Consider the following 27694-nt stretch of genomic DNA (forward strand, 5'->3'; position numbering starts at 1 on the left):
AGATCAGGTTTGAGACCATCTAAGGAACCTGAAAGTGCACAAGTCCATGGGACCTGATGAGATGCATCTGTGGGTCCTGAGGGAACTGGTGGATGAAGCGGCCAAGCCACTATCCATCATATCTGAGAAGTCGTGGCAGTCTGGTAAAGTTCCCGCTGACTGGAAAAGGGGAAACGTAACCCGCATTTTGAAAAAGGGAAATAAGGAAGACCTGGGAAACTACAGGCCAGTCAGTCCCACCTCTGTGCCCAGCAAGATCATGGAACAGATCCTCCTGGGAGCTACGCCAAGGCACATGGAAAAGGAGTTGATTGTGACAGCCAGCTCAGCTTCTCTAAGGGCAAGTCATGCCTGACAAATTTGGTGGCCTTCTATGACGGGATTACACCGTTGGTGGAGGAGGGAAGAGCAACTGACGTCACCTGCCTGGACTGGTTCAAAGCATTTGACACTCTCCACTGTCCCGCATGACATCCTTGTCTCTGGAGAGACACAGATTTGACAGATGGACCACTTGGTGGGTAAGGAATTGGCTGCATGATTGCACTCAAAGAGCTGTGGTCAATGGCCTGATGTCCAAGTGGAGATCCGTGACAAGTGGTGCTCCTCAGGGAACTGGCACCAGCACTGTTTAACATCTTTGTCAGTGACACAGACACTGGGATTGAGCACAAACTTCAGTGAGTTTGCCAACACCAAGCTGTGTGGTGTGGTCAACACACTGGAGGGAAGGGATGCCATCCAGAGGAACCTGGACAGGCTGGATGGGTGGGCCTGAGATACGTTTTGGTTGTATAGCTTTTAAGAACTCATTCTGTGCCCTCCTCTTTCCCCCTCTATGCAAACAGTATTTACCCGGGATAAAGACACTCTGTTTTACGTTAGCAGAGGTAAAAATTCATTAATTTTAAGGAGCATATGAGCTAACTGAAATGCTGATATAGCCAGTGAGTATCTTTAATGTTAGGACAGTGTTATGTTCATCATCATTATAAACTCATGCTTTAAAATAGATGTTCTTTTATCCTTAAGTTTTGATTAGTTACAAAAGTAGCTTTGGGTGACCTGGTACCCAACAAAGTAATCCTTGCCTAATAATGTGGCAAATATTGAACTTGAATATGGGTATACACTTGAAGAGGCACCGAATTCCATAGTATCCAAGGAATGTTTATTACTAGAGATGCAGAACAGGGTGGTTGAAGAGTTGTATCACAGAGGTCAGGAGAAGAAATATATTCTGTTGACTAGTTGTGGTTGGGTAAATTTTCTTGTATGCAGCATAATGGTGGGAACATAACTGAAAAACAGGGTTCCAAGGTACTTCGTTGAGCAGCTGAGCAGTTATTAGCAACAGCAGAAGCATCATCCTGACTTCATTCTCCCTATCTGTGGTTAACCTCCAGTAGCACAAAGTGAGGACCATTCTTTTTCTTCTCTCACTCCCTAAAGTCAAATGATGCATCAGTGTTGAAAAGGAAAATTCTTCCGAGTCTGCATGCAAGTTTTTATTATCTAAAACATATGATACAGATAGTCTGTGTGTATAGCACATGTAGAGTGTCCCTCTTTCTTTTTAAGCCCTTGTTGTGGTTTAACCCCAGATGGCAATTAAGTGCCACACACCCATTTATTTCCTCACTTCCCCTTCACCCAGAGGGGTGGGGAGGAGAATTGGAAAGGAGTGTAAAACTCAAGGGTTGAGATGTATTTCAATTATTAAATTGTTTTTAAAATCCTAAACAAAACAATAGTAATGATAACAATAACAATTATAATGAAAAGCAGGGGGGAGGGGAGAGTTATGAAATCTGAAGGGAAGAGAGAAAAGAAAACTAGTGATGCACAATGCAGTTGCTCACCAACTGCTGACTGATGCTGAGCCAGTCCCTGAGCAGTGGCCAGCAGGCCCCAGCTAATCCCCGCCCCCCAGTTCATATACCAAGCATGACATCCAATGGTATGGAATATCCCTTTGGTTAGCTTGGGTCAGTTGTCCTGGTTGTGTCCCCTCCTGGCTTCCCATGCCCCTCTGGCCCTCCCACTGGCAGGACCTGAGAGACTAAAAAGTCTTTGACCTAGTACAAACACCACCCAGCAACAACCGAAAACATCAGTGTGCCATCAGCATTGTTTTTACACGAAATCCAAGACACTGCACTAGCTACTAAGAGAAAAATTAATTCTGTCCCAGATAAAACCGGGACAGCCCTGCACACAGTTTTTCCAGAGCACTGACAGTGGTACACATCTGAGCAACCTGTATTTTTGCAATCTCTGCCATTGAATGGGGTGCTTCTTGTCAGGAACGGAGTCCCCTGAACACTAAAGCTGAAACTTCGTACCTGTGTATGTTTGCTCTTCTCTCTGTTGGCGTCTCCATCTCCTCTTTCTGTTACAGCCTCCACAGTTTAAACTGGACCCACGATTAGCCCGTTTGCTGGGGATACACACACAGACCCGATCGGCCATCATCCAGGCTCTCTGGCAGTACATCAAAACAAATAAGCTGCAAGACTCCCATGATAAGGAATATATTAACTGTGACAAGTACTTCCAGCAGGTAACTCCTTTTTGGACACAGTAGGTCTTTAGAGGCAAATGTAATATCTATCCACAAATTTTGGATGGATCAAAATTACTGATTTTTATCTTCCCTTAATGATTTGCAGTATCTTCAGTACTGAATGGTATTCAGCAGTCACTATAACCAATAAGCACCCTCCCCCTGTGCCAGTTCTGTCAAAAACCTCATCTGGTGATTCAGTGCTCCCACATAAATTGTGGCCTTTCCAGGAAGGAGGACTTTCTCATAATTGTTTCATTGTATTGATTTACTGGGGGTTTCCCCCCTGTGATGTATCATTTCACACTAAGAAATATGAAATAATCTGCTGATTCTGATTGTCAAATCATGCATAGGCCTGTTTTCTTCTCTTTCCCTGTTTACGAAGGGCAGAAGACATGGAGGATATAATTAGAAAAGGTATTTTTTCCCTAAATCTGCTTCAGATTATAAAATACCCTCAATGATCTGCATGATGTTTTGAAAGTAGCATGTTACGACTTTGTCTTTCACAGTGACCTCTAGAATTAACCAAGGCGACCACTTAAAAGCGTCTCCACCTTTTCTGTAAACACGATTGTATTTGTTTTGTAAAAGTAATGTTGTCTGAGCTATCACTATCTTAATTGGCTTTGGTTTTCTCTAGCCTCAGGCTTACCCAATTTAGTTTGAAAGTACCTAAAGGTAGGGTTCGTGACATAATGCTGTTTAGGGAAAGTACTGGCAGTTACAATAAATGAATAATGTTTTAGTGAACATTGAAAGTAAATGTTGCAGTGAAAGTTGTGTCCTAGTTTTCTTTTTAAACTTTTATTTTCTGTTATTAATTTGTCCTACAATGGCTTAAAGTGACCAGTGCTTGAAATAAATGCAGCACTGGAGTTTTCCACATTTGAAAATACAAAATACAACAAAATAATTGTGAGATTCATGGGTATTTTTAGGAATATAGAACCAAAGCGATCTGGATTATATAGTCACTTTCTTGTTTGTTTTGTTGGTTTTGGTTTTTTTTTTTTGAGAACTACAGCATATGTAGTGAAAATTCCATCTTAAAACCACATAAGAATTTTTGGCAAAACTTCAAAGCTGTTCGCTCTGTTGCTTAGATGATTTGATTTCCATTCTCTATTTACCTATAGTCAATTTAGATTCCATTTTGTTTGTGCCAGCCCAAAGGGGAAACGAAAGAGGGAAGGTGAAAAACATTTGAAAAATCATAAGCAGAATAGAAAAGGTGAACAAGGAGTAATTACTGTTTATTTTGGTAAATAATTAGAGGCCATCAACTGAAACTGGAGGTAGCAAATTAAAAACAAAGGGAATCAAGCACAGCTAAACTTCGAAACTCCTTGTGACAGGACATTACAAATGCTAAAAGTGTATGTAGATTCCAGAAATGACAGACTAATGGAAGAAAAATCTTGGGCTGTTATAAATGCAAGGTAGTTGCAAAGCTGTGGAGACTGGGAGAGTTTTCTGGGGGAAGGACCAGTATATGTTTCTCCTGTTGTTGCATTTTTCCTTTAGTACCCGCTTTTGGCCGCCATAAAGGGCAGGCTAGTGTGGGAGATGTGTAGGAGATCCTTTGTCTGATCCAGTACAGCAGTTCATACCTTATTTATGGTAAGCAGGAGGGCCTTTTTACTTTTATTGATTTTCATTTTCAGCTGAAGTGCTTTGCTAGAATAAGAACTTGCTAGAGCCACCTTCTCTTCATGTATCTCATCAGAGGCTTATTAGCTCATAGGTCGCTTTTGTGTTAGAACTCTTCAGGAATACCATCAGACCTGGTAATTGTCTTCCCATCCTCAGAAGATTAGTCAGATGAGTTAAACTGAGAAGTAGCGGATTCCTTTTCTAGAAGACTGAACCTCACTCCCTGCAAGAGCTGGCAAATTTGGAATAGATTCATAAGAATGCAGTGCTTTCATAGATTAAAATCATAAATGAGATTGATATGAGTGTTTATGTTTTCCTTAGGTCTCTGGCAAAATTGTCCTAAGTAGCTAATCTTGCTTTCAGAACTGATATTAGTAACTTAGGAAAATGAATCCCATTAAATCAAATGAAACGTTCTGTGATGAATTTTTTTAGTTTTCACCCTAATACTCTAAGATTGAGATATAGAGGGTAAAGAACTTGGGTTAGGAATACCTTCCAGTCTGATGATATTTCTGTAGACTGTGTATTTTTAGGCATGTAACTCCTGGAAAAAAGTCATGGTCATAGCTGGAAGCATGCAGATCACTTAGGGGAGCAGTACATAATGCATCAAAGTCCCTAGCATTCCCGTTTAGATACTGGCCTTCTCATCTGGTATAGCAGCTTTTCTAAATTGTGCACTGGTGTGCTTGTGGTTATATCTAATGACACAATACAGTACAGACTAAAAAATTACCACTGAATTGTGGTACCACCTCACACACCAGAATTACTGTCGTCATATAGGCTTTCAGAGCCAGATTAACTCCGGTTAAGTAGGGATGTAAGAAGCTTTATGAAAATTCCATCTAGCCTTAGTTTCCAGTCTTCCACCCTTTCCCTCACTATTGTGTATTCTTGCTCCCTTTCCCCTTCTTAAAGCTCTTGTCTCTTGGGCATCCATGTTAGGAGTTTGACATAAGAGTTGAGCCAGTGGTGACAGCAGATTGGATGGAGCTTGGTATGGAAAGATTTTAAGTGGGAATTCTACAGTCGTCTCTATCAAGCGTCAGAATTCAGAAATTAAATAAAAAGAGTGAGTTGCAGGCTCGGTAGCTTTGGTTGCTTCCTTGCTCTTTAGAAACTAACTGGCTGAATTGCTAGACGCAGGAAGACCAGAAAATTAGGCAGATTTTAGAGTAGATGCAGAAGGATCCTTTTCTGTTTAAAAACAGTTTACGTCAACTGGGGGATTTGAAATCCACTGTGTTACAAGCAAAAGCAAGAAAAAAGGTCCAAAGGTATTTCAAAAACCAGACGCCAGCTTCTAGGTATTTCTGCTACCAAATCCCTTCACTCCAGAAGATTATGGATTTCAGAAGATACTCTGTCTGAGGAACCACAGCAACCTAATTGAACAGCCTGACTTTGTGCATTCTACAACCCAATAATCCATTGTTTTCAGCCCTGCCTGCATCCTTTGTCTCTAGAGCTGCAAAGCATGTTTCTGTCTATAGATGCAATGCTACAAGTAGTATCTCTGTTCTATCAGGTGGAAATACTTTTTCCGAAGAGGCATTTGCATTCGCATAGACCTCAACATTTTCACAAATTGCCTCCACATAACAGCATTTTTAAAGGCAAATATATAGATAGTTTAGGGGGCAGGTTAAGTCAGTTTAGATGGAATATCTTTAGAGAAAAGCCTCTAAAAAAGTGTTCAGAGCATTAAAAATCCCAGAAGGAAAAAAAGGCTGTAATAATTATATTTCTGAAAACTCCGGGTGTAAGGAGTGGTTCTAGATTCATGGCAATACACTGCAATTACTCACAGAAGATTTCAAAACACTATAGATTTTGATCCTTTTCAAAAGATTTTTTTTTTTTTCTGAATTCAATACGTGTTTAGCTTCTGGATGATAGTAAAGAGAAGAGAAGGTAACTGTTAGATGTGGATTGGAAAGGAGTGGATCCCTTCCAAGAGGGTGTTTAGATTTTGGTTAAAAATAAGTGAAACCATGTTGACATTTTTTCCCTGTAATCTTAAAAAAGAAAATTGCAAATGGTTTTAAAATCCAAAAATGCTTTCTTTAGCACAAAATACTGCAGGAAATATGCCTTGGGAAAAAAAAACCAAACACACAACCTTTTTCTACTTTTATTTCCTCTGGTAAAAAAAAATCTGTTTTCTTTACAATATGCTGCTGCAAACCCTTAGTGGGAGAGGAAGTGTTCACTTCTCTCCCATTATTGATACAGTTGATCCCAATGTCCCGTTAAAGTGGCCTATGCCCTTCAGCAGATAAACCGAAAGTGGAACACCTGAAATTGTTTTCATTTGATGTATCTGTCAGCTAGCCTGATTCTCAGTACAGCAGCAATTTGCAGGGGCAGAAGTGACCAAAAATTTATTCTGTGCAAGGAGCCAGAATTATAGCTTTAAAATCACCTTACTTTTGAACTGTTGATTTCTTACTTCCTCATTTAATTGCAAGTTAGCTTTTGGACAAGGATAACATGTTTTATTGTATTCCAGATCTTTGACTGTCCACGGCTAAAGTTTTCTGAAATTCCTCAGAGACTCACTAACCTGCTGCTCCCACCAGACCCTATAGTGATAAACCATATCATCAGGTAAGCTGGTCAGTCTGCTCAGCACTGTCACGTGCGAAACACTATATAAAAATACAGAAACAGCTACAGTATCAGGGACCACCATCCAGTTTTTATAACTTCCAGACTTTGTTTTGTGTTCATTCTCTGTGTCATTCTGGTCAATATAATTCTGAATTATTTTCAATAGAATGGCACCAGTTCTTTAGGAGTATGCAAAACAACTTATTTTTATCCCTAATAGACTACCACTGAGAGTTGGTCAGGTTTTTTCCTAAGGGGAGAGGAATGAGAGTTTGAATCCACTTAGAGGGGAAAAAGGGAATTGAAAAAAGGTACTATACATCATGGGGAATCATTGTAATCACTGAGTTACTATGTAAAATGTACAACATTATTACAGTTTCAAATACAGTGGCCAGTCTGTGCATGCTTTGCTGGGATTGGGTCAGCTCTTTCGGGATTAGCCTTACTCTAAGAATGCCTATTAATCAGAAATCTCAAGAGATTTACAGTAAAAAATGCCTAGATTCAGAGAAGGTAATGACCAAGATACTGAGCTTCTGGCATCCTTGTCAAAACATGTATTTCTGACACAGTAGATGAAATACAGCATTCAGCTATCTAGGGCATTTCCGGCACATTCCGTATTGAAGTGACAGCTGTGTGTTTGAAGGTTGGGGATAAAGTGACATCTGGGGATTGCAACCTTGCTGGTAAGATATTTCAGTCGTTCTCAAGTTCCTTTGTGGTCTTGGTAAAAACTCTGATTCTGGGTGTGTAAACATTATTGTTAATTGAGCATAGTGATTCGATTTCTTGCAGAATATTAACAACAAATGTTTCTGAGTATGCTTAAAATTGGATTCTTTAGTTTCAATTTGTAATATATGTGATAAGAAGTTTAAATATTACATAGCCTATCAAAATAAAATTTGCTTTTTGATTCATTTGACTATACAAAACAGAGTAATCAAAAAGAAGCTTGACTACCATGCAGATTGATAGCAGTGTATATGTTGTCACTGAAGTCAGCTCACTGACCTATTTGATGGGCCAAAAAAAGCTGGTCCTCTGAGATACAAAGTTATTGTCTTGGAGAAAAATTACAAAGAGCTGATGGTTATGTTTCTAGGGCCAGAGAGATGGCAAAGAGGTCTGGAGGCAGTAGGTTTTCTGTTAGGTACAAGCTAAGGAGCAGGACCTCATGTATCCTGGCTTTGTCTGACACACTGTGTGCAGCACACAGTGCCTGGCATCACTACAGTGCACCAACACAGAGCTCTGCAAAGGGGAAGCACGGATGTCCTGAGAAAAGGGAAATACTGGGAATACTTTTGCCATAGAGTTTTTACATTCTCGAGCTAAGCTAAAATAAATCTGAAAGTATGGCACTGAGTTTATAGAAAGTAAGTAGGTTTAGACTCATAAAATCACAGAATAATGTGCAGTAAAAGGATCTCTAGTGGTCATCTAGAGCTTCCCCCTCCCATCTCAAAGCAGGTTCAAATTATATCTGGATCCTGCGGGGCCTAGTCCAGCTGACCTCTAAACGGACTCTCACAGACCCTCTGCCCTGCCCCCCAGCATTACATTTTTAAGAGTGAATGTAGTCAACCACTGAAACAGTTTGCCAACTGCTTGTCATGGTTTAGCCCCAGCCAGCAACTCAGCCCCACACAGACACTCACTCACCACCCCTACGTCAGGATGGGGGAGAGAGTCAGAAAGGTCAAAGTGGGAAAACCTGTGGGCTGAGATAAAGGCAGTTTAATAGGTAAAGCAAAAGCCACGCACACAAGGAAAGCAAACCAAGGAGTTCCTTCACCACATCCCATGGGCAGGCAGGCGTTCAGCCATCCCCAGGACAGCAGGGCTCCAGCGTGTGTAATGGTTGCATGGAAAGACAAACCCCATCACTCTGAACGTCCCCCCTCTTCTTTCTTCTTTTCCCAGCTTGATGTCCCATGGTATGGAATATCCTTTTGGCCAGTTAAAGTCATCTGTCCTGGCTGTGTGCCCCACAATTTCTTGTGCCCCCCCAACCCTCTCGCTGGCAGGGCCTGGGGAACTGATAAGTCCTTGACTTAGTATAAACAACTCCCAGCAACAGCCCAAACCATCAGTGGGCCATCAACACATCCAAAACACTGCATGGCACCAGCTACTAAGGAGAAAATTAACACTATCTCAGCTGAAACCAGGACATCAGGCCTCTCTTTTATACGGTCAACTAGATCACAATTATTCATTCTAGTTTTAGCATACGTGCACAGAGACTAAAATGCAAATTATTCTAAAGTCATTCTAGAAATAATAGTGTTTTAGGACCAGTCTTCAGACAGCAACCACACCCCCCTTTTTGAAAAAGAAAACAAAAAATGCAGTGGGATTGAAGTGGAAATGAGGTATAGATGGACAGAAAGTCTTGGTAAAAATTTAAAATATTAGGTAGACTCAAAGAGAATGCAGAATGCAGGTAAAAAATTCATCATGTATAGTTTCTGATATGTGCAGTACTGAATGCACCAAATTTAAAACTGTTAGAATTCAAATCTTCTTACCCGAGCTCAAGCTGGAGCTGGAGCTTTCCTTGAGTTTCCCTCTGTGTTGCAGCTGACGCACCTGAAATTGGGGTATAAAGAGAAACATCTGTGATAAAGAGAAACATCTGTGGAATTTCCAATTTCTACAAAGCAGCAAGCCATCTCCCACACTATTAACATTACATAAGTAGGCTAAAAAGCATAGCTCTCCAATATTCTCCTATTGCAAACAGATTAGCTCTTGATTTTCCCCTTTTGACCACCATCATCATTTAAACCAAAACATTTTCTTTCTGTTCCTTATACCGAGTTGGTTGCCCACATTGCAGCGAGCTCGTGTTGCCCTCCCATGCTGCTGCTGTGCACCTCCAAGGGGAGGCCGGCTCCGTCCTTCCCTCGCTGCCCCACGGGGCGGTTGCACTCCCCAGAAAGACCTCCCTTTCCTCTTCTCAAGGCTGAACAAACCCAGCTCCTGCAGCTTCTCCAAGCAGGCGTGTGCTCCAGCCCTGCCATGTCCTGGCTGTCCTCTGCGGGCCTTGCTGCCGAGCATCACCTCTGGGTGGCCGGTGCCCACAAGTCCAGGTGCACGTTCGCCAGTGCAGCGTGGCCAGGAACAGCCTCCTTCGCAGACTCAATGGCAGCGCTTGTGCTAGCAGCCCCTTCTGCAGCTGGCCTTTGCCACAGCTGGCTCACCTCTCCGAGAAGCCTGTGCCAGGTGCTTGGTCACCCTTACAGTAAAAAAGTTCCTGGTATACTCTGGTGTTTCAGTGTGCACCCCTGAGAAGAGCCTGTCTTCATCCTCTTTAAACCCTGCATTCTGGTATCAGCAACTTTTGTCCCAATCCCTGCTTTCTGTCGCCTAGGCTGAACAGTCCCAGATCTTCAGGCTGGGTGTGGGGTGCTCTAATGCCGTAACTATCTTCACAGACCTTCATGTAACTGTCTTGAGTAGCTCCATGTCTCTCTTGTACTGGGAAGCCCAGCACTGAACACAGTACTCCAGGTGTTTCCTCACCAGTGCCAAGTGCAGAGAAGGATTGCTTCCCTCCACCTGCTTGCAACACTCCTGATGCAAATCCATCCATGGAAGTTCTTTTGCTCCCTCATCTTAACAAGCTCAGTTATATCCTGAGCCAATTCTTCTAGACCTACAGCAGATGCACAGAACCTAGACATCTCAAAAATAGTGTTGAGAAGCCAACATTTTTGTATTATGAGTGGCAATGACCAAAGTTCGATTTACGAACTACTGGGCTGAAAAACTGTTTTCTTGCTGAGAAACTTAAGTCTAAAGATAAAGTAAGCATTAAGTCTAAACCCCAACAAATTAAATACAAATTTAGGATAGTACAAGCCAAAGAATAATACTGATACTTAGCTTGTTAAAGATGAAAGAATAATAGTAAGATTGGTTGAAATATATTGGAAGTAGGAAGCCTTCTGTTGAAAATGAGAAATTACTAAGGTTTAAAAAAACCTGGGTTTGGAAGAAAAGCAGCTGCTTAAAGTCATATAAGAAGATTGAAAAAAAAATCTAATCAGTATTATCTTTAGAGATTAGTGAAGGCCCCATACCTTTGCAGTGTGGGTTTTGGAGGGCAGGTGGAACATGTGTGTCTGACAAACTTTTTAAAGTCATATAAATTCAACACACACTGAGTGAGGAGTTGTAAATGGGTTTTAATGTATGACTCTCATGAAATTGCTTAACTGTCAACTACTGTCGCCCTGCACTTGGCACTGGGGGGGCCACCCCTCGAATGCTGGGCTCAGTTTGGGCCCCTCAGCACCAGCCAGACCCTGAGGGGCTGGAGCGTGTCCAGAGCCGGGCAGGGCGCTGGGGAAGGGGCTGGGGCACCAGCCTGGGGGGGGGGGGGCGGCGGGGGGAGTTGGGGGTTCAGCCTGGAGAGAAGGGGGCTCAAGGGGGACCTCGCTTTCTGCAGCTGCCTGACAGGGGGCTGTAGACAAGGGGGATCAGTCTCTGTTCCCAGGTAACAAGCAACAGGACAAGAGGAAACGGCCTCAAGTTGTGCCAGGGGAGGTTTAGATTCAATATTAGGAAAAAATTCTTCACCAAAATGGTTGCCAAGCGCTGCAACAGGCTGCCTAGGAAGGTGGTGGAGTCACCGTCCCTGGAGAGACTTAAAAGAGCTGTAGATGTGGCGCTTAGGGACATGGTTTAGTGGTCAGCTTGGCAGTGCTGGGTTAACAGTTGGACTTGATGATCTTAAAATCCAATCTGAGTGATTCTGTGATTCTGTACCATGTGTTACTGCTAGAAGGATGGTAGTTAATGTGATACCAAAAACATACCAAGACCAATCCTGAATATTGGAAGCCAATTGGTACTAACTGCAGTAGAGAATGGAGTTAATAGACCTGTAACGTACTGAGGAAGAGTCAATATAGCTTCTGGAACAGGAAGGTATGACTGGCTGTATTCTTTGAAGAATTAAGCAGGCAACTTAACAAAAAAGGTAGGGATCCCCAAATTCACTGCTACCTCTTAAGAAGTATCTAGGAATCATTGCAGTGCTGCATAGCTGTCAAAACAATTACAGTGCTAGGAATTATAAGAGAAGGAACCAGGAACCAAATAAAATGTCATTATGTGCTCACATCCAGAATGGTAGTGTACAGTTCTACTTACCCTATCTCAAAAAAAGTGCAGTCGAGCAGAGACTGTACCAGTATGGTGTTTACCACTGGGGACTGCTTTGGAAGCCAGAGTTACAACTTAGTAACAGAGTTACAGGTCTTAGGAAGATTTTAGACAATTTAATGAAGACTATGTCCATTAGTAGCTATTAAAGTTGATGGTCTGGGCAAAAGCTCCAGCTCAAAAGTCTCTGAATTCTGACTGATGAAAGAAGAGAGGATATGCTAGGATATAAAAATATATGAAGATACCCTGTTCCTAAACTCTTCTGACAGCATCTGCAACAGGCTTTAGGCTTTACCAAAGAGTGTGTTCTGGGCTGGATGGCTATTTATTCTGATTCGTTATAGCAGTTCTCATGATCTTCTGTTATACTTTCCATAGTGTTGACCCCAACGATCAGAAGAAGACAGCTTGTTATGATATAGATGTAGAAGTTGAAGACCCATTAAAGGGACAGATGAGTAGTTTTCTTCTCTCAACAGCTAACCAACAGGAGATTACAGCATTGGACAACAAGGTACTAGCCCAGTATCACATGTCATATACACTCATTGTGTACCTTCATGTGGGTTTGGTGTCACACGTCAAGGTAATGTTGTGAGACAGGGACTTCTCAGTGGGATGTGCTTTCAAGGGATGAATCAGCCACATGCAATGGGAATACGGAGGGGTGGGTCGCATTCCCACTTAGGATTTGATCCAGGCCCAGTTAACGGTTGTCAAGGTGATAGAAGCAGAGTTTCGCAGGTAGTATAATGAGCCTCCTGGCATTCCGGAATCATCTGAACTGTTTGACTATAAATTTTTATTGAGAAGTCATGGTGTCTTGCTAAATTGCTGTAAGGCAAAGCTAAGAAAATCCTATCCTCCAGATATGTTTTGTGCATACATCGTGGCAGAACAGCCCTTTGCAGTAGATGTAAATACGAAAAACGTATTGGAGCAGTTTGGCAGACTTGTTTTCAGTGTTACTGAAAGAGGACCATGCGTGCTTCAAATAATAGTATCTGTCTTACTGCAGTGGTGAGGTCTGCAGGCTGTATTAAGAGATTCTGTCATGAGGACTGTTAGCCAGGTTTTGACACATGTGTAAATGGCTGATGTGGCTTGGTAAGGGGTAAACAAAAGTGGCTTCTCAAAGCCAAGTCAGAAGATGATGGTCATCCTGGACCAGAGATGATTTATGTGACATACCGTCAGGCCCAGTTTCTGTTTGTTTACATCTAATACAAACAAATACATTAAACTCTGATGTTCATGTGATTTTAAAGGGGAGTTGGACACCAGCAGTCCTATGGTTCCTGGTAACTGTTACAGCATCTTTTGTTTATGGCTCTTGAGAAAGGTCCTATTGGAGCAGAGCAGCTGCTCAGCCAGTTGATTCCTGGCCTGTATAGGCTTGCATGCCACAGACATAGGACTATCCTGTTTCCAGTCCAGCTCACCTTTTCCCATGTCTGTATCACCTCTTTTTTTGGCATTTGCTACAGCAGCCGGCAAGCTGTGATTAGTGAAGTGACTGAAGTCACTTCTGGGCAAACAGGCACGACTGCTGTCTAATGTCTGTACTATTTATCGCTGTGGTACTACAAGGTCATCTAGTGGGGAGTCAGTGCATGCCAGCAGATTTCTCTCCAGCATGGCTACATCATTTTCCCAAATAAGGAACGATTTTAAGTTGACAGCAGCTCTCTTTGTTAACATACTGTATAGTTGTGCTTACATTAGTGGCCTCAATGGCATAGCCAGATCAGGGGATTATTTTCTCCCATGTGCCTAGATGTATACAAGAAACTAAAGATAGGTTTAGGACCTCAAACTAGAATTTTAGAGGAATAGAATAACAAAAGTTTGCTCCTCTGTGTGTGGTGCAAACGATTCATTAACTGTCCCCTCATTGATTGTACTTGATTTTGTTATCCAGGATAATTATAGGACCTTTACTTCTCTTTGGAGTCTTCATTCTTCCCTGCTGGTTAATGCTAATTTCTTTCCTAATATTGCTGAAGATACAACTCATTTTCTATAAACCTTCAATACTCCCGATTTCTCATTGTTCACACTCCCTTCTTTTTGCAGCCATTGTGACTTTAATAGGCTTTCTCACAAGAAAACGTCTAGAATTCATGGCTCTTATGTGAGTTCATTTAACATGGACTTCATCTGGCAACCACTAGAGGTTTTAAGGATCACAGCAGGGTATTGAAGATATGCTGATGATTAAACAAGGGAATAACTGCTTTCTTGCATTGGGCACTGTTTAAAGACATACTTATATAGCACCTTTCCTGAAAAATCCCAGACTTGGCAGAAAGAGTGATTATACACAGGAAATTACTACATTGTACAGTCACATGACTTAGCTCTTCAGTATTGTACATAGCATGCCATCCAGCAGTTCAGCGCAGGAAGTGAAGAAGAATCCTGTACCTACTTGTATTGCAGAAGTACAAGTGAAACGAAAATGTAATTTCAGGATTGTGGTTAACTCCATCGAAGGGAAAAAGTAGTGGGAACCTGCACAAGTCTGCAGTGCAGAAATGTCACCTTTGTACGTTGGAAGAAGTACAAATATGCTAATGGTGCTGACCTCAGGGTCACTGGAGCATGGGAGGAATTAAGTAACATCTTCTTTGTTCTCTTCTCTTAGATTCATGAGACAATCGAATCCATAAACCAGTTAAAAATACAACGTGATTTCATGCTGAGTTTCTCCAAAGATCCAAAAGGATACATCCAAGACCTTCTCCGATCCCAAAGTAGGGATCTTAAGGTGAGCTAAGGTTTGGAGAAGAATGAATAGTGGAACAGAATGTAAGAATTTTATATAAATGTGTAATAGAGTTCATAGCTAAAACATCCAGGATGACGAATTGGTGGGAAACAGACAATGAGTGGAACACTGCCATCCCAGAGCAGACAGTACACAGGAAAGACAGTTTCCACTTCCAGTGGAACAGCGCTGCTTAATGGGCATGGTAGGTGAATTTGTGATTGGACAGTAAGATGGAAGTGTAGGGCTGTGTTGGTGTATTCCATAAAATTAAAGCTGTATAAAACAGCAGGAACATCCCATGGTATTATAACACATTTTGGATGTTTTGTTAGTTCGTAACTTAATCTGTATAAGAAATAGGCAGATTTCTGCTGCCTTTGGGCTTAGCTTTGAGATATCCAAGAAATGGAATGTGAAGAAGTTAATTTGTTTTGCCAGCAGAAATGATTTTTTTTGTTCCTCATAAAGTTTCACACTTTGTGCCTTTAACTCAGATCCCTCAAAACCAATTATATTAATGAATCCATGAAATTACTTCAATAAAATCCTTCTGTCTTTCAAATATAAATGTCTAGTCTGTCGATAGTCTTCAAAAATCTGCTGTTAAGATTATGATTATTATTATTTATATTGTATTCAAAAAGGGACAGGCTTCTGAAAGAATGTTTAAAGCAGCCTTTAGCTTGAAGACCTTACAAACTAAGATATCGTGGAGCTTCTCTAGCTGAAGTCAGGCACTCTACCTGACAACCAGTCCCATAAGGGGTTTTTCTGTAATGTTCTGCCCTGCTAGCATCAGAATTGTGACTGCACAATAGTACTCTACAAAAGATGCTAGTAATTTTGTGTTTACCCTTGATTCTGTGATGATGGAGACTTAGTCATCAGAATTTAATTTTTTGTTATAGAATAGTTCAAGTTGGAAGGGACCTTAAAGATCATCTAGTTCCAGCCCCCTGCCACAGGCAGGGACACTTTCCACTAGCCCAGGTGGCTCCCAGTCCCATCCAGCCTGGCCTTGGGCACTGCCAGGGCTGGGGCACCCACAGCTGCTCTGGGCAGCCTATGCCGGTGCCTGAGCACTCTCATCATAAAAAGAGTTTTCTTTATATCTAACTAAACCTACTGTCTTTCAGTTTAAACCCATTCCCTCTTATCCTGTCACTACAGGCCTTGGTAAAAAGTCTCTCTCCATCTTTCTTATGAGCCCCCTTTAAGTATTTGAAGGCTGCAATAAGGTCTCCCTGGAGCCTTCCCTTCTCCAGGTTTAACAGCCCCAGCTCTCTCAGCCTGTCCTCACAGTAGAGGTGCTCCAGCTCTCTGTTTTTGTGGCCTCCTCTGGACCTACTTTAGCAGGTCCATGTCTTTCTTGTACTGTAGACTGCACAGCTGGACGCAGTGCTCCAGGTGGCATTTCACCAGAGCAGAATAGAGGAGGAGAATCACCTCCCTTGACCTGCTGGCCACGCTGCTTTGGATGCAGCCCAGGATATGGTTGGCTTTCTGGGCTGCAAGCACACAGGGCCAGATTATATCTAATTTTTGGTCCATCAGTATCCCCAAATCCTTATCTGCAGGGCTGTTCTAAATCTGTTCATCCTTCTGTCTGTGTTGGTACTGAGGATTGCCCTGACCCAGGTGATGACATCAGTTGCTCTTCCATTATCCACCAGTGCACTCACTCCATCGTTGAAGGCCACTAGATGGTCACACACAGTTTGCCTTTGGTGAAGCCACGTTGGCTGTCTCTCATCACCTCCTTGCATTCCGTATGTTCTGACATGTCTTCTAGGAGGATCTGTTCCATAATCTTACTGGGCACAGAGGTGAGGCTGACTGGTCAGTAGTTCCCAGGGTCCTCCTTTGTAAAAATGAGTGAGATGTTTCCCTTTTTCCAGTCACTGGGGACTTTGCCAATACTTTTCAAATATGTTGGAGAGTGGCTTTGTGACTCAGGACCTCAGGACCCTGGCATGCATTTTTTCAGGTCCCATGGACTTGTGTATGTTCAAGTTCCTCAGATGGTTTCAAACCTGATCTTCTATGATGGGAGGGACTTCTTTCCTCCTTGAGCTTCAGGGTCTTGAGAGACGTGGGAAGAGAGATTGCCATTGAAAACTGAGGCAAGAAAAAATGGTTGATTAACTTGGCTTTCTCCATATTGGTTGTCCCTAGCTCTCCTATCTTACTTACTGGGGAGGGGAACATTCCTTTTATGACCAATGTACCTGTAGAAGCCCTTATTATTATTCTTCATATTCCTTGCCAAATTCAGCTCCACCTGTGCCTTAGCTTTTCCTGAGCCCATGCCTACACATCCGGGCAGCATCCCTATATTTTTCCCAGGATACATGTCCCTGGTTCCACTGCCTGTGCATTTCCTTCTTAGACCTTGATTTGACCAGGAGGTCCTTACTGAGCCATGCTGGTCTCTGTCTTCCTTGCCTAGTTTCCTACACATTGGAATTTAGAGCTCTTTTACTCCTGAGAAAAATGTCCCTAAAATGCAGCCAGCTCTGTTCAGCTCCTTTGTATCTAAGGGCAGTTTTCCAGGTAGCCCCATTCACTAATTCCTTCAACAACTTGCCGGTTTTTCAAATCTTGCTTTCTTGGCAGTTGCATAGAGACTGAAAAATCAGCTCAGGACTTTGGCCATTTTGGAATGACACAGGTTTTCTGTTCCTTACATTTCAATAGAGTTATTTTTCGTTAATGCTTTCCCCATCAGAACTTTCCTTGAAATTAAGGTAAGGTAAGCTTTGAGATAAGGGCAATGCTGGTGCAGAGTTGTGCTTCAATCTGATGTGAATACCTTAACAATTTCAAGTTATTACCCTGTGTATGGGTGACTACTGAGGTTCTTCGGATACATAGCTTAATAAAATATACAGTACTGGGGAACTTCTCCTGGACACTGGAACTCAATTGTCCATGCTCTTAACTTGTTAGAGATCATGGCACTTAGCTGGGCAACTGCTGGTGTCTAGAACTATTCCTTGGCACAGATGAGGAGCAGAGGTTAGGACCTGTTCAGAGCTGGCAGTTTGTGTGTCACCGTCTTGTTTTGGTAGCAAGCACACATGCCATTCATTGTCCATTTGCCTTGGGCTTAGAGAACTGTCCTGAACATTTTTGATGTAATGTAAATAAATTATGCCTCTAGGTGAATCTGAATGTTTCTCTATGTGGTAGAAGAGCTATAGTGAAAAATGTTTTTATTTTGTCACAGGTGATGACTGATGTAGTTGGAAACCCAGAGGAAGAACGCAGAGCTGAATTTTATCATGAGCCATGGTCTCAAGAGGCTGTGAGCAGATATTTCTACTGCAAGGTATGAAGGAATTATCCATACTGTTGGTTTATAAATAAATCTTCCTGCCACTGGACAACTGAATCTGCTGAACTGTACAGTTTTTCTTTTTCTTTCAGATCCAGCAGCGCCGGCAGGAACTGGAACAGTCTCTGGGCGTGCGCAACACATAAGTACTGCTCACCAAGATCCCATTGGCATCATGACCACCAAACCAGTGGACTTTTCAGTGTTACATAGCTCACTGTTACACATGGACCTGCTTCCTGACTGGATGAGAATGTACCATCAACACACCAGTCAGAACACCAGCTTTAGAGTGACCCTTGAAAATCTTGCCCATGGGGGGGTGGGGGTGGGTGGGTGTCTTAGACCATTCCAGGCCACAGACAGTGCCATGCAAGTGTCAGTGTTAAAGAAGATTAAAGGTTCATTCATCAACACATATCATTAAGTTTTAGTGGAAAGTTCAGACACTACACAGCAAATCCTAATGGGCTATGCATGGAATCATAGGTGGCATTGATGGGGGAGGTTGAGGTAGGTGTTACAGGAGACTACAGATTTAGAGAAATGCAGTTCTCAGTTACCTAAGAGTCTCAAATAGTAAATTCTCTGAAATTGGACAAGATAGTCTTTCTTATAGCTGTGGAATGCTTTATGTTCCTGAATAGAGTTTTTATTCCAGCTGGAGCAGTGCAAGAAGCCGTCTCACCATGTGTAAGAACAAACTAGGAGGATTTTCATTCCGGGAATGAAGAGCCCCTCTGGAAGAAAGAAGTGTAGTCAGAACATCTCTTCTGCCAACTCTAATACTTCCTCTTTCTATTGTCCCTACAGTGAAGGGTAGACCGAATTACATATCGCTAGATGGTGATAACATTGTACTGAGAGGAAGAGAATTATCCCCAGGATAAGAGCTGCTTAGGCATCACTAATATCAATGAGGTTAGCAAAGCTGAGGTTGAGGCAAGAAATGAGGCATTCTGAGGAACTTAAAGTAACTTAATGGTGCTTTGCTGATACCTGCCTTGAACACAGCAGATACTAACAAAAAGCATATATGTAAAGTACGACATTTCTTAAATGTTTCTCTGTGTGCCAGTAGGGATCAGCACTGAATAGAACTTACCTAATTGTTACATTGGTGCAGAATCCAAGAAGCTTAACTTCATATAACGTGGCAGTGCCGCCTTTACTTCAAGATGTTAACAGAGTCCCTGGATTGGTCTCACGTGTTGATCATAGGTGAACTGCCTCTTACTATGAGTTATTCAGTTCCGCCATACATGATACATATTGGTTATAACGGATGCTGTTGAATTATAAAGCACTATCAGCCTTAAACAGCACAGAGAACATATCAGTTGGAAAACATGTTCTTCGTAAATGTATGACAAATTCAGACTACGTGGAGTTTATACCATATTTACTTGGAAGCAGGGACATCTTCATTAAGTCCTTTCCCCTCCATTAATTTTTTTGTAGTGCATCAACTTGTTTGTAATTGATGGCCCAATATGATTTCTAGTCCAAAAAGCAGCTGCCAAAGTATAATTCTTTGTCCGGGTGATGTGGCACTCAGGATCCTCTTCTGGGTTACTCTCTTTCATCTCCTTTCTTGGAAGGAGAATCAGATTCACATGTGGTACAGAAGGGAGGCAGCTCTTCTGAATAATGCATTTTGGTGTAGTATTGTCCTTTTTTCCTTTTCTCTTCTGCTATCTTTGCCAATCTCTTTCTTAGTTGAGCTTGGAAGTTTCTTCTGTCCAGTCACAGAAGAGATAGTCTACTCTTCCACCCCTTTATTTAATACCTCTGCTTTCACATTAATAGTGCCATAGCTTTTTACTCTGTCCATTGTGTTCAGAGATGCCTTGGAAAATCTACATTTTGTTGCAGTTCTATGTCATATGATGGCAGTACTGTCATGCAGAGCGACTGGTGTGAGGAGAAGCCTAGCTGTACCTCTTTGCCTGAGGTTTTTACTGGGAATGACTTTGGAACTTTTGTTGTGTTAAAACCTCTTTTTTCAGTGAAACATGAAATCCTGCAGTCTTAAACTGAATAGTGATGGACTGTGAGGCTGCCAGGCAGTGAATGACTTGAAATCTTATTTACTTTAGGATGCAACTAATTGGACTACAAGCAAGCATTATGCGGGAGAACAGTGGGAGTCATCTGCTACTGTGCTTCCATATTTATTACACTGCTGTGTCAGTTGTGTGCATGCTGTCCAGTGTATAAAACTCTTTTCTGTATATGGTAAACAGAGCAGCTACACTCAGGGGATGCATTCAGTCTCCAGGAGTAAGAAATGGAAAGCTATTTAAGGATGTGAGAAGGGCACGGGACTTGGGTAGATGCCTGCAAGATGTCTTCCAGGGAATTCTGGTTTTTGAGAACTTTTCCATTGAAGTGGCAAATATTTGTACCAAGAAATTTCAGTTGTGCCACAGCTGGAAGCATAATGGAGTCCAGCCTGCTTTTAGAATCTCTCTATAGAATTAATTGGGTGGATCTGTTTCAGACTCTCTTTCAGAGCAAATTAACAAAACTAATGTGGCACTGCTGCCCAGTGTTCTCAACAGCATCACTGGAAGCTGAAGTTGTGTTAAGCACCAATGCTATGCTGAAGTGTGTGTCCGTCCCTGTGTGTGCACACACATGTGCCTGTGCATGAGTCAGCCACTGAAGATGGCAATCCAAAATCTAAATTCTTTCATCCCACTGTCCGCATTCCTACTGCACATAAAAAGACTGGTCACCAACAGTGAGTGTTAGGAGTAGCTGTCAGGTGTCTTGTTTGGTTAAACTGAGGTTTGAGATTTTGATGCTTGTTTCCTGTGTTTAGAAGCAGGTCAGGCCTTTTACTGAAGAGGCACAGAGAAATTTTGTCCTGTGTTCCAGGAGCACAGCCAGGAGCTTGCTTGTTTGCAAAAAAGAGAAGTTATATTTGAAGTGAAATAATGGAGCAGTACTGGGAGGAACTGGACCAAATGCTGCTTGGGCATACAAAAATGAAAGGCAGTGATACTGACCAGGTATGGAATTGTGTAAGTTCAGGATGATTGTCTTTCTGTGTGTATGAAAGATGACAAGATGATGTTTTGGGGTCTTCAGTTGCTGCCACAGTACAATACAAATCTGTGCATACTGCAAAAAAACATCATGTGCATAGAAGTTGTAAATGTATAGATGGTGTTAGAAAACATAGCAACAAAATAGGAAGGGGTTAAAACAATTCTGGAGTATCAAAGAAGAGAGATCTATCTTGGAGCTGAAGTGTTGACATGGCAGGTTTGAAACACTTTTTAGTCCTTTGTGCTTCAGGATTTAGACCAAGTGTTTCTTAGAAATTAGAGGGAAAGCAAATGTTTGAATATGACATACAAAGAGGAATACAGCAGTGGAAAAGGAAATAAAAAGATGGAGCAGAGCACCACTGAAGTGCCAGTAAGACATAGCACAGGATAATGTGTGGAGTACTGTTGGAAATAGCACAATCCAAGTGAGTCAGTACATTTTGTCTGCGTGTGTGTATGTATACATGTAGAGAGCATGTGGGAGAGAGCCAGTCTCAACTCCTATGTAGCCTGGGAAATGGGCGTGTGGGATGGAACCAAATGTTCTGCAAATAACTTTGAGACACATTGTTAAAACATTTTGCACTGTTATCAACAGGGATTCAGTTGTTCAACTTAGAAGGGTTGGTAATTGTAGTGCAGACATTGTTTCAGCTGTCAGTTTTTTTACACCACATGTTTAGAATTCAACCTGTGGAAGCTGAGTGAAGATATTGGTGCATATATCAATATCAGTGCATATCCTAGGGCTCCTAATTTTGCCAAAATTGTAGTCAGGTATTGGGGGTTTTTTTTTGGCTTGTTTTTGTGTTGGGAACACTTTTATGGCAGTGCAAAGATGACGGGGAAAAGAAAGCTCTCTTCTCCTGAAGAAAGAGGTGTCCTTTCTGTAACTGCTTTGTTGTTTAATAGGATGTATCTGTTCTGCCAGATCCTGTATGATAAACACCTTTTCCAATCTCATTGAAGAAAGGAACTCAATTAAAAAAATATAACTGTGGGTTTGTGAGAGTGCGCGAATACATGTATAAAGGGGGGGGAGCAAGTGGGCGAGCGAGAGACTCCTACTCTGTAGCCACCATATCTTCATTGTATGATGCCGAGTGATGCGTAGAAAAGCTTTTAACAATAAATACTTTGTTTCTTTGTATCTCTTGCACTAACCTTATGTGTCTTAACAAAGGCAGGTATGGTGGGTTTCTTTCTGCTCCTGATAATGTTCTCATGGTTTTGGATTTCTGTTCACTTGTATGCGCATGCATGCATGCACATGGGGGGTGGGGGTGGGGTGGTGGGGGTGGTTAATGGGACTTGATAAAGGTGAGGACTGTTGCTCTTTAGATCTTTCTTACGTGAATTTGTTTCTTCACTGGACTCTACCTTCAGCTGTTGCCATGCTGAGTAAGTGAGAAATCCTTGCCATTAGAGAGTTCTGGCTCCTCTCCAGGTCAGTTACTTGATCATTTGGAGTACATTTATCGTTATCACTGTTATAGTCAACAAAAAAACTTGCAGCTGGGCATAGAGCGTGGATGCTGAGAGTTGTGGGAATAATACAGTTACCACTTAGACTATGGTAGGAATTATGCGGGTGCCACCTCAACGGGGCTCGTCCTTATGTTCCACTTTAATAAAAGAATCAGAGTTCCTTTTCCTATTGTGTTTAATATGTCATAGTAGTTACAACTTGAGCTGTGTGCCTCTGAAGAGGGACCCATCTGTCAGTTGTTACTGGATATTATAGTCTCTGTAGGTCCCTTGATTTCCTGATGGCACTTAATGCCCATCCATTCCTGTTTGTTCTTCTTCAGATTTGCTCCTGCAGCCTCCAGGCTCCCTTCTTGTCTGCATCTTAAGGCATTTCCTTATCTTTTGTTACAGAATATCCTGTAGTTAAGTTTTACTTACAGTTCCTTATCTACTGGTTAAATTTCCATAGGTAAAACCAAAGGTTGAAGTAAAATTCATCTGGCCTAAGGCTTCATTTACTTTAGTTGCTAGTGCTAAGCTCAGGACAAATTAGCCTCTAACTAAAGAGGAGCCCGGAGTAAGCAATGCAAACAGCTAGCAGCCTTCCAACAGAGGTACTATACAGCCAATAATACTAGAAACCTTTGTCTGGATGAGCAGCTGCAATTCACCAGCTCAGGGAAGAGGGTTTTGTTTCTGGATAGAGGTTTCTTAGCCCAACAGACTGTCAAGAGAGAGCGATGTAAAGAAGTGGGGTGGGTGAAGAGTACAAAGAGGAGGGTGAAAGAGGAAAGGAAGACCTAGAATTACTTCAGCAACGCAGTGAAAGGGAAAGCAGAAGTAGGAACCTTTCTTTATCTGAGAAGAAAGCAGACTTGAAAAAAAAATAATCCTAAACATCTACATAGATATTCCACCTAACATGGGGAAGATTGTTTCTGAAGGGTTGTCTAGGAAATCTCAGCAGCTGAGATTAATGAAAGTTAATTTTGCCTTTGCAAAAATGAGTCTGGATGCTTCTAATGGAAAAGCAAGTAGCAAGAACAGCAATTATCTTGTAACAAGAATCTTACACATTGTATCCCCTTCCTTTTGGAGCAGCAACAGGCAGGCTGTTTTTTTCCAGGATTCTGAGAGGAGGAATGCAGATTCTTGGTTTTAGTTTCCTGGTGCTTCTTCCTCACCGGTTCTGTCTGACCCCCAGCCCTATCCCGTTCACCATCACAATTTTGATCTCTTGGTTTTTTCTTTCTACAAGTTCCCTGTGCCTTTTCTTTCCCTCCCTTATCCCTCTGTCTTCTGCTGTGTCCCATTTTTGAGGCCATGAAAGTGACACCGGGAGTGCTAGGTTGTCAGAAACAGGTCCTCCAGCCCATCTCTGTTTTTACATTCTTTATCTTGTTGTCCCAGTCTGCATCTCTCTATTTCTCAGTCCCTCTCCCCTGTTCTCTGTCCTACTTTTTCTCTCTCCATATGTCCCACTACCTGTCCCCATCTTTATACTTCCTTCTTCCTCTCCTTCTTCTGTCTGTCCTTTTGTCCTGACCCTATTTCTTCCTCCATCTCACTGTCCTTTTCCCCGTTACCCATCTCTGCTTATCAGTTCTTCTCTGTATTTGCTCCCTGCCCTTTGTCCTGCTCCCCATCCTGCTCTTTCTCCATCCCTGAGCTGCTCCCTGCCCCATCTTTCTTTCCCCCATATCATTATCTCCCTCTGTCCCTGTCTCCCTCTTTGTCATTGTCTCTACCACTCCATCCTGCCTGCTGTCCCTTTTTTTTCCTCATTCTCTTCCAGTGTCCTGCTCCCCGACCTCTTTTCCTGTTGCTCTGTCCTTCTGTCCTCCCCCCATTCTCTCGTGCTCCCTCTTCTTGATTCTCTGCCGCTCCGTCTAGGTTCCTGTCCCATCATTCATCACCGTATCCCTCTGTCCTGCTCTCTGCCCCTATTCTTTTTTAATCCCTCTGTCGTGCTGCCCATCCAAGGTTTTTTTTCTTCATCTCCATCCCACTCCCTGTCCTTATTTTTCTTTCCCTGTACTGCTGCCTCTCCCGCTCCCTGCCTCTCTTCCTCTGCGGCAGCTGCCTCGTTCTCCACCTCTGTCCTGTTCTCTGTCCGTCCCCCTCCCGCTGTGCCTGTGATTTTTCTTGTCCCCGTCTTCGCTGTCCCGTTCCCGACCTCGCACTCTCACTGCAGCCCCTGCGCCGCCGGCTGCCTCCTTCCTCCTCTCTCCCGGCCTCCGCACCCCGCTCCTCTGCTGCGGCAGCCTCCAGTCCTGCCCAGCGCCCCGCGAGCCTGCCGACCCACCGGCAGTCCACGCCAGACCGCCGGGCGCGGCTGCGGCAGCCGGGGGCGCGGGGGTAACCTGCCCCGCAGCAGGCTGGCTCCCCGTGCCCCGAGTAACCCCCCCCGCCGCCCCGCCGGCTGCGTCCGCGCCCCCTCGGCGCCGGGCGAGGGGCTGCGAGGGAGCCCGGGGGAGGCGTCGGGCCAGGGCCCCTTTCCCCGCGGGGCTCCGGCTGAGGGCCGGGGCGGGGGGACCCCGGGGCGGGCAGCGGGGCCGGCGGCGGCGGCCCCTCCCTGTAACGGGACGGCTGCCGGCGGCGGGGCCGAGCCGCGTTGGGAAGCGCGGGGATCGGCGGGGCTCCGGCGTGGGCTGGGACAGCGGCTTCCACGAGGGACCCAGGGCGGCTGAGTGCCAGGGGCAGCGCTCCCGGGGCGTTGCGCGGCCGGGCGGCCGTGCCCTCCCGCGGAGCCGCCGGTAGGCGCGGACCCCCGGCGCTGGGCGGCTGGGTGGCCACGCCGCGTCACCCGGGCCGTGCCGGGAGCTGCGCTTGTTGCGGACTCGGCTGCCGGGTGGCCCCGCTGCCCTTGTCCCCGTGCGGAGCGGTGCAGCTCTTCGCTATAGCCGTGGCCGTCGCAGCGCGGCACCAGGTTAATTGCATCGCCGGTTTCGTGAGTTTTTTCTGCTCATAAGTGCGGCCGCTCCACGGCCAGCCGAGCGGCGCCGAGCTGCCCGGCACCGGAGGAGCGGTGCTGCAAGGTACGTCACGAATGCGACGGCATCGCGATCCCGCGCATCCTGTGGGGCGGTGCTGCGGCGCCCGCTGCTGCCCCCTGGTACGGAGCCGCCGCTGCCGGCCCCCGAGCGCGGTGCCGACGGGCGCTCGGTGCGCAGAACTGCAGCCCGGCGTTTGCGGCCGGCGCTGGCCCCCGCGGCGCGGCATGCCCGGTGCGCGCTGCAGGAGCAGCATGGCGGCGCGCCGGGTGCGGGCCTGACGTGCGGAATTAGACTCTATAACTCGAAAGTTATAAAGTAGGTATGTTTATTGAGCGCAGATGCACGGGGGATCGCTCCTCCACAAGCGTGCATGCCCGAAGTGACGAACCATCTCACATTTATACAATAAAACAAATGAATATTCAATTAACACCTATACATATTCGTTACCTAAATCCCCTTACTCTCGCTTCGTATGTTAATTAGCTTATCAGTCCTTTGCCTGGAATGTGGTGGTCTTGCAGGTCTTCTTTCAGCAAGAAGACTTAGCACTCCCTCCCTCTAGATAACATTGGAATGTCTCTCATCCTTTTCTCATCCTTTTTATAAATAGCCCCTTTGTTAGAGGAAGAAGGGCAGGTGTCTCCTCAAAGCTGTGTGACTATGTGACCAGACACCGCACCCATGACCAGTCACCATGCCCACATTCCTTGAGCAGACATATACAATCACGATCGATGTCCATTGTCCCCATTTCACACTATTTCTCCATATCAGGCCGAGGCGGCGGCAGGGGAGCGCCAGGAGCGCGGGGTCCACGAGCAAGCCCCTGCGGCGGGGGCGGGGGCGGGGGGGGGGGTCCTGCCCGCCGGCCGCCTGGGCGGGGGGCGGCAGGGGAACCTTCAGCCGCCCGCTGCGTCAGGCTCCCGGTCCGCTGGCGGCGAGCCGGGGCCGGGGGCAGAGGGGAGGGAGGAGGGGAAGCAGGAGGCCGTCCCCCGCCTCCGCCGCAGGGGCTGAGCATCTCCCCCGCAGCCGGGTCCCAACCTCAGGTGCCCCCGGCGCTGCCGCGGCGGCGGCCAGCCGGCCCCCCGCTGCTGCTCGGGAAGGGCCTGCAGGAGCGGCTCCGGGCAGGGCCGAGCGGCGCCGGTCGCGGTCACTTGTGCTTCTGTCCCTCTGCCGGGGACCGCGCCGCCTCGGGCTGGCGGGGGTTGTCCCTGCCCGGCCTCGCCCCCGCAGAGCGGGTGCGGGAGGGGACCGGGGGGCACGGCCCGGCTGGGGGCAGGAGCTGGGCCGGCCGGGGAGAGGCGAAGAAGGAATCCGAGGGCAGGCGGGCAGCAGCTGCCTCCTGCTGCGGGCACAGAGAGCCTGCCCCTGCGGCGAGGGGGGACCAGCCCCGCAGCCCGCAGCAGCCGGGTGCCAGCGTGCACAGCAGGGTCCCCGTGTCACCCGCGGGGTCCGTGTGTCACCCACAGCGTGGGGCGGCCCCCGGTGCACGAGGGAGCGACGCGACGTGTCCGGGAGGCCGCGTCTTGCGAGGAAGAGCTGTGAGACACCCGGGGGTTACCGTAGGTGGTGGGGGCAGCCAAGCGACCGGCGTTCTGCGGGAGGGAGGGAGGAGAGAGGGGTAAAGAAGCGTCTGAACTGTCACGTTTTCACAGCGGTACCAAAAACGAGAGCTGTGGTGAGTCCGGGTCACTGGGACCCTGTCTCCCCTCTTGTGTATCCCAGGCCCGCCCTGCCCCTCCTCTGCCCCGCCCCCCCCCCCCCTCGCCGCCTTTTTCCTGTGCTGCTGTGATTTTGTGTGTGTGTGATGGGGTGACCTGGGCTGGACCAAAGCTGCTCTTACTGCAGGAGCGGGCTGGAATCCGTTAGCTGAGGGGAATGTGCTCGAGCTTGTCTAGACAACAACTGAGAGAGCATAGAGGAGTGGGGGACGGATGGTGCCAAGGATGGCGCCAAGGAAAGATAACACCTTGCTGTTGATTGATGGTAGTTGACCACCAATCTGGGATTGCCTGGTATGCA

General features: G+C 45.1%; 2 protein-coding genes across 12 annotated transcripts in view; both read left to right on the forward strand.

The window, feature by feature from the left end:
• SMARCD3 (SWI/SNF related, matrix associated, actin dependent regulator of chromatin, subfamily d, member 3) overlaps positions 1-22353 on the forward strand; it is a 111237-nt gene extending 88884 nt beyond the window's left edge. For all 8 annotated transcript variants that reach the window (XM_056334048.1, XM_056334049.1, XM_056334050.1 and 5 more), the window contains 6 exons: positions 2402-2563; positions 6747-6844; positions 12413-12548; positions 14682-14804; positions 18037-18138; positions 18237-22353. In XM_056334048.1, coding sequence (XP_056190023.1) covers positions 2402-2563; positions 6747-6844; positions 12413-12548; positions 14682-14804; positions 18037-18138; positions 18237-18290 — 675 coding nt within the window. In that variant the 3' untranslated portion in view covers positions 18291-22353. The remainder of the gene's footprint in view (positions 1-2401; positions 2564-6746; positions 6845-12412; positions 12549-14681; positions 14805-18036; positions 18139-18236) is intronic.
• A 3879-nt stretch (positions 22354-26232) lies between these two features.
• Positions 26233-27694, forward strand: part of LOC130147365 (acrosin-like) — a 33178-nt gene continuing 31716 nt past the window's right edge. For all 4 annotated transcript variants that reach the window (XR_008821217.1, XR_008821219.1, XR_008821216.1 and 1 more), the window contains exon 1: positions 26233-27350. The gene's annotated coding sequence lies outside the window, so the exon portion shown is untranslated. The remainder of the gene's footprint in view (positions 27351-27694) is intronic.

The sequence above is a fragment of the Falco biarmicus genome, chromosome 4 (assembly GCF_023638135.1).
Source record: "Falco biarmicus isolate bFalBia1 chromosome 4, bFalBia1.pri, whole genome shotgun sequence".
NCBI classification, from domain to species: domain Eukaryota; kingdom Metazoa; phylum Chordata; class Aves; order Falconiformes; family Falconidae; genus Falco; species Falco biarmicus.